The following is a 12,341-nucleotide window of genomic DNA, read 5'->3' on the forward strand; positions in this document are numbered from 1 at the left end:
AGAACTGCAAAAAAATAAAAAAAAATAAAAAAAAAAATAAAAAAAAAAAAACAGAGAACTGCAACATCAAAATTTGAGATGCAAACCAAAATTGAGTGCTTCCCTAAAATGTAATCCTCCCTCAACAGACAGTAAAGAGAGAGTCTCAAAAATAGTTTGTCAAAATGGTGGGATTCTTCCTATACCCCAGAACACAGCAAAGCTCTTCTTCTACATACATGAATGAGTCAAGTCAGTTAACTGAAAGAAAGAAATAAAAATTCTCACTAAGCAAACTATAGGTAAAGGAAGTGATTGTCAATTTGTCTCAGGACAGAAAACACATCAAGTTCCGTAACAAATACTCCTCTTGGAAACTACTCTCTCTCAAGTGTCGCCTGTCTTTCCTGTGAATGCAGTTTCATTATTTTCCTTCTTCAGATTCTGAATAAGGCTTCTGGGACTGGGTGTGAAGATTCTTTCCTCATGGTCAATAGCAATGTCTGATTGTCAGCACAGAGCCTGTGTTTCATCCAGGAATCATTAAGCCAGAGGAAACCATTCATAAATACAACTTCTGGGCTAATGTGCTTCCCTTGGTAGCCAGAGGAGCCTGTCCACAGAAGGAGGTAGGAGGGAGGTAGCAGGTTTCCCTTTGGGAAAAGAAAACATATTGACTTACCTTCTCTGCATACTTGAACTTAACATAGAACCAGCTTGACTTGATCATTGTCTCACCTCCTGCCCTCAGAGGAAAAAGATGGAAAAAATAAAAAGGAAAAGAAAAACAAAACAAAATAGTATAACGCTGATGAAAAAGTGTGTTTCGGGCAAAAGCTTCTTTCAGATGCTGAGCTTTCCAAAGGATGCCATGTATTCAAAGGCAGGAGGGGCAAAGGGGAGAGCAATAGGAAAATGCACTATTTCAAACCTGGCCTCCTTCCCCTTTAAAGTTCCTATACACCTTCCCTTAGTGCCTACAACACTGTGTGTGATCCTGCTTCCAGAAACTGCACGCAAGGACTGCTTCCCTGAGCTGCCTGCTTTTCCCTCCCTCCCACTAGCTCGCTTGCTCCGTGTTGCACTCTTGGCCAGCTGACAAGAGAATTCCTCAAATGGGTTTCAGCTGCCTTCCTCACAAATGGCTCATGTTGGTAAAGGCAGGAGGCAGGCCCTGGCCCTGTACCCTCCCAGAAGGACAACCTCCTCCTCCCACTCCTATCCCCACGGGATGAATAATGAATTCCAGCACTCCCCCTCAGGACACAGATTAACACCTGGCCAAACATTATTCTGCCAAGAGCCTGTGTCTAGATAAAGGACTCTGCCACAGCTTTAACCCCATGATCCCCAAAACAAGATCAGGAGGTGACCTTTCTCCACGCCTATGGAAGATTACAACACTAAAAGCAGTCCAGTCTTTTCAGCAAAAAGTGAAAAAGAATCCATTTTAAATTCTCCAGCTGAAACAACATCTTTCGACCTCTCGTAGACAAAGAGAAAAACTGGGCCAGCTTTCTCTTGCTATTCCCTTTTACTTCTACTAGCAGCTACGAAAACAGCTCCCAGTATTCAGCCTCAGGAACTAACAGCTTGGAAAATGACTGACATTTCTTCATACATTTTTTCCCCAGAAATGTAAAGACAGTGTTTTTACTTTTGTTTTACTATTAACGCATTAAACTTTTCAAATTTCAAGACTAATACGTGAAATAGAATCACAGCACCTACTTTACAAGATGCAAGAGACAGAAGAAATGGAGAATGAGGGGTGAGATCTCTGAGTATGTGAAGATCTCCAGCACAAGTGAAGCTGCTGCCCCAAGCACCATTGTGCTACAGATGACACATGGCCACAACCCGGCATGTAGAAAACTGCCCACTTCAAACTACTTAATAGTTTGTCAACACATCTCTTGTCCCTACTTCCTGTATCCGTATCCTTAAGTAATAAATATTTACTTATTAAATACAAAATAATTAAGATTCATCTGGATTTAAAAGTACATACTATGGGATGCTGTACACTACCCTCACCTGCAGAGAGAAATAGGAGAGTCTGAGTATTCATCACAGGCTTCCACCTTTCAAAGTGCCTTGAAAAAAAGCCTGAAATCTTTTACCACACAGCTGTTCTCTGTGCCCACTTTTATTCCAAATGATGAATGGGGCCATTCTAATGAGTAACCTTTCCTGCCATACAGGAAGAAAAAAGTCTACACAGGGTTTATCTTTCACATCTGCAAATGACCAGAAGCATGTGTGGACCATCACTTCATTTCCCTACTTCTGTGTCATAGAAGCTCCAATCCTTCATCCCTACAGACCTTTCCTCCAAGGCCCATCATGCTTTCCTCAGTCTAGGCACATTTGCTAAGGCCTACATGTCATTTACTGGACATCGGGATGGAGAAGGGATATGCTTCCATTTTGGAAGCATCTATCACATGCCAGGTTAAGCAGCCCCTTCATCGTAGCATTCACAATTCTGGGAGTGATTAACACTGAAAAACCCTCTTGAAAAACTCCATTCCTGCATCACAATAATCACAAACCTTCCCATAATGTTTTTGAAGTAGTCTTTTCTTCCAAAGGCACCCAAATACCCTAATACTACCTCGGCAGAGCACCTACACAAGTACACAGCAAAACTCTGTACCAAGATTGACAGCAAGTGTGTCAAAACTCATCCCCTAACACACAGGAACAAAAAAGTATCTCAGTGGATTCTAATTTGAGTTAGTAAGTGAGGATATAAATCACTTCAGAGGTAGGAAATAGAGTGAATGGAGTTAATACCTGAAGGCCACTAATTTCTCTGAGAACAATGACTCCATTCTTACTGGCCCCTCTCAGCTCCCTGCATCTTTCAGCGCCCAGGTGTTTTACTTTCTGGAACACCTCTATATCCTCTATCACGTCACCTCTTACTCTCATCCTTTGGATTGGCACTTAGCTGTCACTTCCTCCAAGAAGCTTTCCTTACCCGCATCCCTGAGCCTGAGTCGGTTCATCTATCATATACTGAATTTCTCCCCTTAATGGCACGTCTCATACAATGTTCTTTTTGCCTATTTACTTCTCTGCATTTCCCTCTGAAGTGGAGACCTCTCTGGAGCAAGTCCCCAGCCTCCCTCAATCACAGTTACAGCCTGTGATGTGGACCAGTGCCTGGACATAGCTGATGGTCAGTTACTATTTGTTTGATGTAACAGAAGGAAGAAAAGTTAAGTCATGTGGCACAAATGGGGCTGAGACAATGCATCTGAAGTCCTTAGCATGTTTCCTCTAGCACAGTAAATTCCTAATAAACTTTTGCTAAGATTGCAGCCTTCAGTGGGAAGAATTTGTGACTGTTACCAAGGGAAAAGAAAGCAACATGGTAAGTGGACTGATGGGCAACAATGAAAAGTCCTTCAAATACTGAGGCCCACTACAGTATATATACATTATGTAATCCACGTAAGTTATAATTACATTCCAGACAGTTTTAATTCTCTCAAGTGGAACATAGAAGCTCAAGAGAGGACAGACAGCTGGCATGCTTCTGGAAGGAAACGGCAGAAGGACAAGAACTTCCAGGAACTGAGAGAGCCAGTAAAAGAGGCAGTGAGGGGTTCCCATTTAACAAGGCTGGGTGAGGGAAGAGGTGAGGCCAGATGGGCTTGTGGTTGGAAAAGAAGGTGAGGTGTACAGGGCTTCACAGCACACAGGGACTGGGCAGGGGAAAGATGACTGCGTGACCATGACCAACTGTACTTACAGACATGATGGTAAGACATTCTGTGTTCAGGGACAGATTATGGAAGATTGGTTCTTTTAGAGTCAATTCATTTCCTCACGATTTTCCCCCTTTTACTATAAATTAAAATGCTCATGGAGAAGAAGAAAAAGTAAGTTAATGTAAGATTCCAAACAGCTAGAATTTGGGTAATAAAGTATTTAGACTTATTAGCAGGCTTACTGGATATTTTATTGGGAAGGGACTTTAAAAGTTCATGAAAACCAATAGTGTCTAACTTTTAGCATGAGGCCCCTTTTAATTAAAAAGAAATAATGAAGTCCCCATTTGATAACATATTGAATTTTAGCAGGCATTCATTAATTGAAGAAACACACAATGTAAGAATGTAATAATATTTTTAATGAATTTCTAGTTTATTAACCATCGCTTCTAGAAACATCAAAAAATAATGGGCATACAAGGACATGCTGCATGTGACCTATTTAGCGTCCTAATAAATGTTGTACATCCCAAACTGTGGAGTGACCTAGATTAAACACTGCAGTGATGAAAGGAGCAAAGCCCAGAGAGGTAAAGTGACTTCACCAGGGTCTCACAAGGTCTGTGAGTCTTCCTGGCTCCTGAGTCTAGCTTCAGGCTATCACATGTAAGTATATCCCTGAGAATACAACTGTGTTACATATTTCTGGTCACATGGTATTATGGAATAGACAGAATTAACCAACACAAATTCTCTTAGAGTCAAAAGGAGATAAGCTAAAACTGCTCTTTTATCCCCCAAAAATATATAATATTTGCATGAATATGAGGCATTGCCTAATGGAACATAAGGAAGGAGAGGAGGGTCAATGCGAGAGGCAGATTTCTGGTTGTGTTTTCTTTAGAGCATCTTATAAGAGGGGAAGGACAAGAACTGATGGAGGAGGAAGGACAGGCTATGTTATAAGAGAGCATCCTGCAACAGGCAGTGGTTACCCACAAGAGCTCTAGAGACAGAGGGACCTCAGTTCCGATCCTGACCACACCAAATGCTGCGCACAACTGCAAACTTGTTCCCTCCTTCAACCTCAAGTTCCCCATCTGTATACTGAGGCTAAATGAATCTACCTTAAAATGGGCCCATGTTTGTAAAGCAGTTATTATAGCTCAAGGCTCATAACTGAGCTTGATAAAAAGGTAAAGGCAATGTCACCTTCAACTCTGCTACAACCTCCTACCCTTTGCTTAGTAGCAACCATTAGCTGGAAACATAATCAAAATATCACTTCTCAGACTTCAAGTTAGAAACTCCACCTGCTGTGGCAGAGCTTTAGTCACACTGTGATTACGTTCAAAGCCTGACTTGCCATAAGGAAGGGAAAAAGAAGAGCTGGGAAGACAACATAAGTCTATCTAGCTCCCTGGTGAACGTAAATACTGATAGATGCCATGGCTTGTGAGTTGCAAGGTAGTCATCTCCGACAACAGGAGCCTGTTTCCTAATAGAGACAGGATTACTATTTTAGCCTTCATGTCTTCTGGAGAATTAAAAGTCCATAAAAACATACACAGAGATAAAACAAACTAGCAATTGAGTCCTTTTAATAACTCTGAAACCATCACCAAGACAGGCCTTCTGCAGCAACTCATTTTCATTTTCTGACATAAACTCCTTCTCCTTCCAGCTCCCACGAGCCTTGTTTTGTTTCATTTTAAACAGTTTACTGTTAGAAAGGGACAGTCTATGCAGAGGAACTGCTTCAGCAGCACTAAACGGACTTCATTTCCATCCCAGCTGCACTTGGACCACGCCATTTCCTCTGGCAGAGCCTCTGAATGCTGGTTAAGAGAGGCTGGAGAGGTATGATGGGTGTTTGAGGACTTTCTCTGTTCTCAGCAAACAGGCCTGGCCACAGCTCTTAATAAAACCTTTGAAAGGTATGGGACCCAGGAAATTTAACAAAAAACCCCTACCCCTGGCCAAGCAGAGCAGGACTGACTCCATTTTGTGCTGTACCCGCCTTGCACCGACCTGCTTAGGGCACTGCCCCACCGTAGTCAAGCCCAGGGCACACCCTAATCGGAAATCGGCTCATAACAATGTAACCCCGCCTTGTGCCCCGCGTGCCAATTCTGACCAAAGTAATAGGCCAGCTCAAATAGATACTATAGGGTAAGATGTAATTCAATCGGCCACCTGCGTGTGGACCAACATGACTGTGCAACTTTCTGCGTATCCCATGGGCCACTGGCCCCTATAAATCTGCTACGCTTTAGTCTCAGGGTCCAAGTTCCTGCTCCACTGTGACGGGTATACTTAGACCCAAGCTCGAGCTTGTAATAAACCCTCGTGTGTTTGCATCAGTGTCGGCTCCTTGGTGGTTTCTCGGATTCGCAATCTGGGGACAACAAAAGGACTCATTACCTGACAAAAATCACAGGATTCTTCAGACCTTCATATGTGTTGTTTCCTTTGCTGGGAAAGACCCTTCCTCTTTTCTTCAACTGTCCTTGTCCCTGCCAAACCACGCACATGCTTTACATGCAGCGCGCGCGCGCACACACACACACACACACACACACACACACACCCTCTACCTTGGCTTAAGTCCTGATTCTCATCTCAGACCTCAAATCCTCACAAAAGCTTCCCTTGGCCCTCCAAGAAAGAGTTTGCAAATCAAACTGTTCAGAAGTTTAGCTTAACTGTAAAGCCTCAAATTACTTGAACACAAATTACAAAGAGATACAGCTGACTTGTAAACAGATTTTTATCCTACTCTCCTGCTATTCAGCAGGAAAAATAAAAAGCTACATGTTCTTTCCTACTCCTCATTATACTCCATGATAAATGTGTTCTTCCTTAACACTTAGGGGGAGGGAGAAATGCATTTCAGGAGACAGACACCATGCCTGTGTTATCTGCATCTGACCTCATCTCTGCTCCTAAGAGGCACAGGGCCTAGAAGGAAAAAAGCCAAGGCCCACTGCCAAGAATGGCCTCAAATGGCACCATTCCAAGCTAAGCAGTTTCCAGAGTCCTTGAGGGAACCAGGCCAAAGTCCCACCTAGGGTTCTCATGGTGGGAAAAGGGTGTCAACAGACACCAAGCCATCTTGTAAGAGATTGGGGGATGAAAAGAGCCTCCACAAGGATCAGTTCCAGGGGTCCTTGCCACTCTAAGGAGTCTACTCCTGGATAATGACATAATTATTATCTGGACAAGCAAACTTAAGCTATCCCAGAGTTAGATACATTAACAATGACCCATATTATGCACTGAACTATACCTTGAAATTTGAAAAAATTACCTTCATAGAGGTAAACTCTGATACTTAGAATTCCTGAGGTTGTATGAGTTTTGTTATTTTTTTTCCTTAGAACTTTCCATAAAGCCCTCAGAAAGGTCAAATTGTTTAAGAATGGGATAAAGGCAGGAAACCAATAATACTCTTTTGAGAGGAAGAGCCACACAGTTTTACAACATGGTTTCTGTCTATACAAGCAATATGTTAAGGAACATTCTATTTATTCATTTTTCTGTTATGGAAATATGTTCAAATGGATAAACTAGCTGAATAAATTATCTCTGTCTGACATTAAAGGCCATGGAAACTTGAACAAGAAAGTATTTCAGGCTCTGCCCATACTTTCATTGCTGTATAAGGAAAAGACAACTGAAGTCCATACAGAAGGAACAGTTATATATTTGAAGGAAACTATCAGAATATTCTGAGGATACAACTAATAACAGGATCAATGTTGAAGAGATTTTTCTAAAAGGTTCCTAAAAATAGATACACCATAATATACTTTAAAATATAAAAGTATCTAAGCTCTGATCCAATCACCTTATCTGCATCTAAAACCCATGTGTCAAAAACATTAAAAACCAAGAGACAAAGGCAGCATCTTTCCCCTGGATGTCAGAACTTGACAAAGATTGAGAGGTTATATATTTCATGTAAGCCACATTCCAGATTCCTGATTAAGTGTTCCATCAAAAACTCCATGCCAAAGGACCTAATTCTTTCCAGTTATAATAGTGCATTTTTTACAGACATTGTAAACAAGCACCAAACTTAAAAAAGATTTTATAAAAATAAAACAAAACATCTGATGGAGAAAAAGAGATAACCAGATTACCTCTGAAAGGAGTCAGCATATGCATAGAGTGCACGGACCATGATCCATGAGAATACAAGAATGAGCTACACATACACAGAAACAGAGCCATCCCTTTCTGAAATGATGTGGCAGTCTGGTTGGGGAGACTAATGCTACACATAGGAAGTGACTTATGACCTCCTATTACTAAACAACAAATCCCACAAGTGCAAATCAATACCCACACACAGAGGTTGATGAGTATCTAGAAGGCAGTAGCAGTAAGAGAGAAATTAGAAGTGGATGAGAAAGGCTTGCTAAGAAAAAGGAGCTTTGAAAAAAATGCAGAAGCTTATTTGGTCAAGGAAAGGTTCAAGACATTCCAGGAAGATGTAAAGCACCTACAAAGCATGATAAGCAAGATAAAACTACAATTGTGATCTTCCCCCATTAATATAAATTTCACTGATAAACTTCTGTTCGTGTTCACATCTCTGTATCAAATGTCTTTGAAAAATAACTCCTTCTAAAGCTTGACATTGTGTCTTCTTACAGAAACGTGTGCACAACTCTACTCATATACCTACTTCCTTTACACACAGAATTACATAGATAAATGGCAGCCAAGTTATTTTAACTGGTTTTGCAGTACGAATTCAGAATGATTATAATTACAGCTTCTCTTTTAAAATGAGGTTTTGTTCTTTAATATTCATTGACTACTAGCTTGCTTCCCACACACAACACATTATTTACCCTACAGTGGCTTGGTGCATCAATTATGATAATAGTTTGTGAATAACGTTCACATTATGGAAAAATGAGCCTGGTTACTTAGCTCTCCCTCTGGAAAATTGTCACAAACATACGTATCATCTGTCTCTACTTAGAGTGCAGCAATTAGTAATTAAAGCTGTATATACTTTTGTAAAGCAAAAGGGGAAAATAGATCTGAAATGTCATGTTTCCAAATGTTCTGAGCATACTGTCTAAAATTATTTAATTTGAACTCAGGTTGAAAAGAAAAGATACATTTTGAAAAAAATGAAAAGTCATCAGTAATAGCATATTGGATATAGAAAAGCAGACAAAGTGACAAAGTATCTCACAAATGACACCACCTCTTGAACAATTCCTTCTTCAACCAGATCAGACTAGGTATGAATAAGCCAGTGGTAGACCTGAATACAGCACTGTGTGCAAGACACACCTGAGTTCAAACCTCTGTCTTAACCATTCACTAAGCTCAGTTAAACAGTTATTTCTGAATGCCTCCTTTATACCAGACACAGTCCCTGGTTCTATAGAAACCTTAAATTGGGATCCCTGGGTGGCGCAGCGGTTTAGCGCCTGCCTTTGGCCCAGGGCGCAATCCTGGAGACCCGGGATCTAATCCTACATCGGGCCCCCGGTGCATGGAGCCTGCTTCTCCCTCTGCCTATGTCTCTGCCTCTCTCTCTCTCTCTCTCTCTCTCTCTCTCTCTTTCTCTCTGGCTATCATAAATAAATAAAAATTAAAAAAAAAAAGAAACCTTAAAAATGATACAAAATGGGCAGCATGGGTAGCTCAGTGGTTTAGCGCTGCCTTCGGTTCAGGGCATGATCCTGGAGACCCGGGATCGAGTCCCACGTTGGGCTCCCTGCATGGAGCCTGCTTCTCCCTTTGCCTGTGTCTCTGCCTCTCTCCCTCTCTCACTGTCTCTCATGAGTAAATAAATAAAATCTTTTTTAAAAATGATACAAAATAGCCTTTTAAGATGGTTACCTGGTAGTAAAGGAACTAGAAATATGCCAATACAATTTAGTGCAAAGTATACATATTTTTATGTCTTTTAAGATACAAAAATAGACCAGAGAAGAGAATTATTTCTGTTGGTAGAGAAAGGAGGTAAGAGAGAGCTCTACCAAGGCATGAAATGCTGAACTGCAGGGACGATAGGACGTCAGAGTTCATGATTTCTAAGGAAGAGCAATCCTAGGTAATAACAGGGCCAATATCTGAACATGAGAATGGGCACTCAGGAGGAAGCAGCGGTGAGGGCCAGAGAGAAAGAGGACAAAACCTGGGCAGCTTGGTTTTTGATGGTCATCTGCATGGATTTTTAAATTGCCTAGGTCATAACATTACTTAGCTTCTTTGACTCCTAATTTGTAATGACTACTCATTTGTAAAATTAGAAAAATGTAATACTCCCAAGAATTTTTTAGAGGGCTGATATGGTTATCCTGCAAGTAACTTGCATTAGTTTCTTCCATCATTAGGCTCCCTATAGCTTTTGAGACATTAGCACTTTATTGAAACCAAAAAAATGACTTTTTTTTAGAAAAAAAGTTAACTGGAAAAAGGGTTCTTAAAAGATAGGGAATAGCAGTCATAGTAGGAGGGATAGGAAAGAGAACATAAAAAACAACCTGCCATCATGGATTTTGTCCTTGTACAGTGCCCTAACAGATTAATCATCTGAGGATCTAGAATTTCAGAGGCAATGGGCAAAACTTGGAATGACTGATAATGAAGAGGAAGCCTACAGTTTCCTTTGTATAGGTGCAATGTGAGAATTTACAAACTTAGCCCAGGAGAGTTCTAGATGACATATCACAGAGTCATCTAGCACATAGGTCTTCTCCAAATGTCATTTCTCACAGTGTCACCCCAGCCTTTCACTTATCAATGCCAAAGAGAGGCCGGCTACTAACAAGCAATCCAGGCACAATGCTTACCTAAGGATGACCAATTACTCTTTCAAGAACTCCTTACTGAAGCTCTAACTCAGAACCCGGCCTCTCAAAGTGCACATCACCAGACCAGCAGATTCAACACCCAGCATTTGTTAAAAGCATAAATTGGGGCACTTGGGCAGCATAGTTGGTTGAGCATCAAACTCTTGGTTTTGGCCCAGGTCATGATCTCAAGGTCATGAGATCAAGACGTGTGTGGGGCTCCACACTCAGCGTGCAGTAAGCTTGGGATTCTCTCTCCTTCTCCTTATGCCCCTCTCATTTGTGCTCCCTCACACTCTCTCTAAAATAAATAACTATAGATGCCTGGGTGGCTCAGGGCATGACCCTGGGATCCTGGAGTCCTGGGATTGAGTCCCGCATCAGGATCCCTGCATGGAGCCTGCTTCTCCCTCTGCCTATGCCTCTGCCTCTGCCTCTCTCTCATTGTGTCTCTCATGAATAAATAAATAAAATCTTAAAAAAAAATCTTTCTAAAATAAATCTTAAAAAAAAAAAAAAGGCAGAAATTCTTAGGCACTCCCCAAACCTATGGAATCAGAAACCTTGGGTGGGTTATGGCCCAGCAATCTGTTCAACAAGGCTTCTAGGTGATTCTGGTGCTGTTTGAAGTATCTAATGTATCTCCTACTTGCAGAGTGAAGAAAACTGAGGCCCAGACAGGTCACAGGTCTCCATGGTCTCCAAACTCCTAGCTCTTTGATTTCTTCTCTGTACTACACTGCCTGTGTAGACACCTAAGCAATAGATATGCCCCAGCTGCATGCTTTTTAGCTCTGTCCCTCCACCCTAATGTTCCCTAGTATCGCTCCAAAGGAGGTCTTTTCTGACAAGCAGGGCAAATGAGAGAGAAGCCAAAAAGCCCATGGCTCAATTACTATGGGGTGGTACCAGAAGCAAGTATAGAGTCATACATATTCTAGAACAGAGATCCTCAACCTTTTCCAGTAAAGGGCCAATGAGTAAACACAGCAGGCTTTGCAGGCCATATTATGTCACAATTATTCATCTCTGCCATTATAGCTCACAAGGAGCCACAGAGGTATCGCTATGTTCCAAATGAAGCTTTATTTACCAAAACACCAGATCAGGTTTATCCATCGGGCTGAGGTTTGCTGACTCCTATTGCAGTACACGTCTAGCACAGAATGGGTATTCTATAAATACACAGTTGAATGAATAAATAAATACAAGAGGGGTCTGGTTGCTGTAGTTCCCTACAGCAGTGACCAAACAGCTCCTGTGGTCACTATTCTTCCTTTTTCAGACCTCAGAATCAGAGCTGGTACCTGCACTTCCTTGTGTAGGCTACATCTGCAAAAAGAAGAAAGACTAGACGGGGGCAGAAGGGAGCAAAAATCTAGACCATGCCTCTTGCCAAATCACATACCCCAACCCAGGGCTCCTCTGTCAAGAGAATGGGGAAACTTTTGTGATGTACACAAAGGCACAGGTTGCTCACCAAACCATGTGCCTGCAGAATTGAATCCATCTAGGGAGGCCTGTTCTCTAACTTGTACATAAATATCCTCTGTCTCCTACTCTCTTTTCACTCTTCATCTGGAACCCAAGATACCTATTAACAATTACTGGAGACTTGTACTGGTAGTTCTCCAGACCCATGAATAATCTGCACATAATTTTGATTTTAAATCCTTATTAGTATCAAAAAATTTTTGAGCATATTCCCAAATATATATGTAGCTACTTATAAGGCACTGGTAGACTGTACATATTACAAAATATACAAATAAATATCAGGGTGATATACAGATAAAATGAACACAAGTTT

General features: G+C 41.3%; 1 protein-coding gene across 9 annotated transcripts in view; it reads right to left on the reverse strand.

Moving 5' to 3' along the window:
• Positions 1-12,341, reverse strand: part of AUTS2 (activator of transcription and developmental regulator AUTS2) — a 1,128,325-nt gene that overhangs the window by 764,632 nt on the left and 351,352 nt on the right. The window contains exons 1-2 of one of the 9 annotated variants that reach the window (XM_038539035.1): positions 2,966-3,079; positions 662-720 (exon numbers count right to left, since the gene is read on the reverse strand). The exons of the other annotated variants lie outside the window; for them this stretch is intronic. Coding sequence (XP_038394963.1) covers positions 662-720; positions 2,966-2,993 — 87 coding nt within the window. The 5' untranslated portion in view covers positions 2,994-3,079. Of the gene's footprint in view, positions 1-661; positions 721-2,965; positions 3,080-12,341 lie in introns of those variants that run through there. 9 annotated transcript variants of the gene reach the window in all.

Source organism: Canis lupus, chromosome 6 (assembly GCF_011100685.1).
Source record: "Canis lupus familiaris isolate Mischka breed German Shepherd chromosome 6, alternate assembly UU_Cfam_GSD_1.0, whole genome shotgun sequence".
NCBI classification, from domain to species: Eukaryota; Metazoa; Chordata; class Mammalia; order Carnivora; family Canidae; genus Canis; species Canis lupus.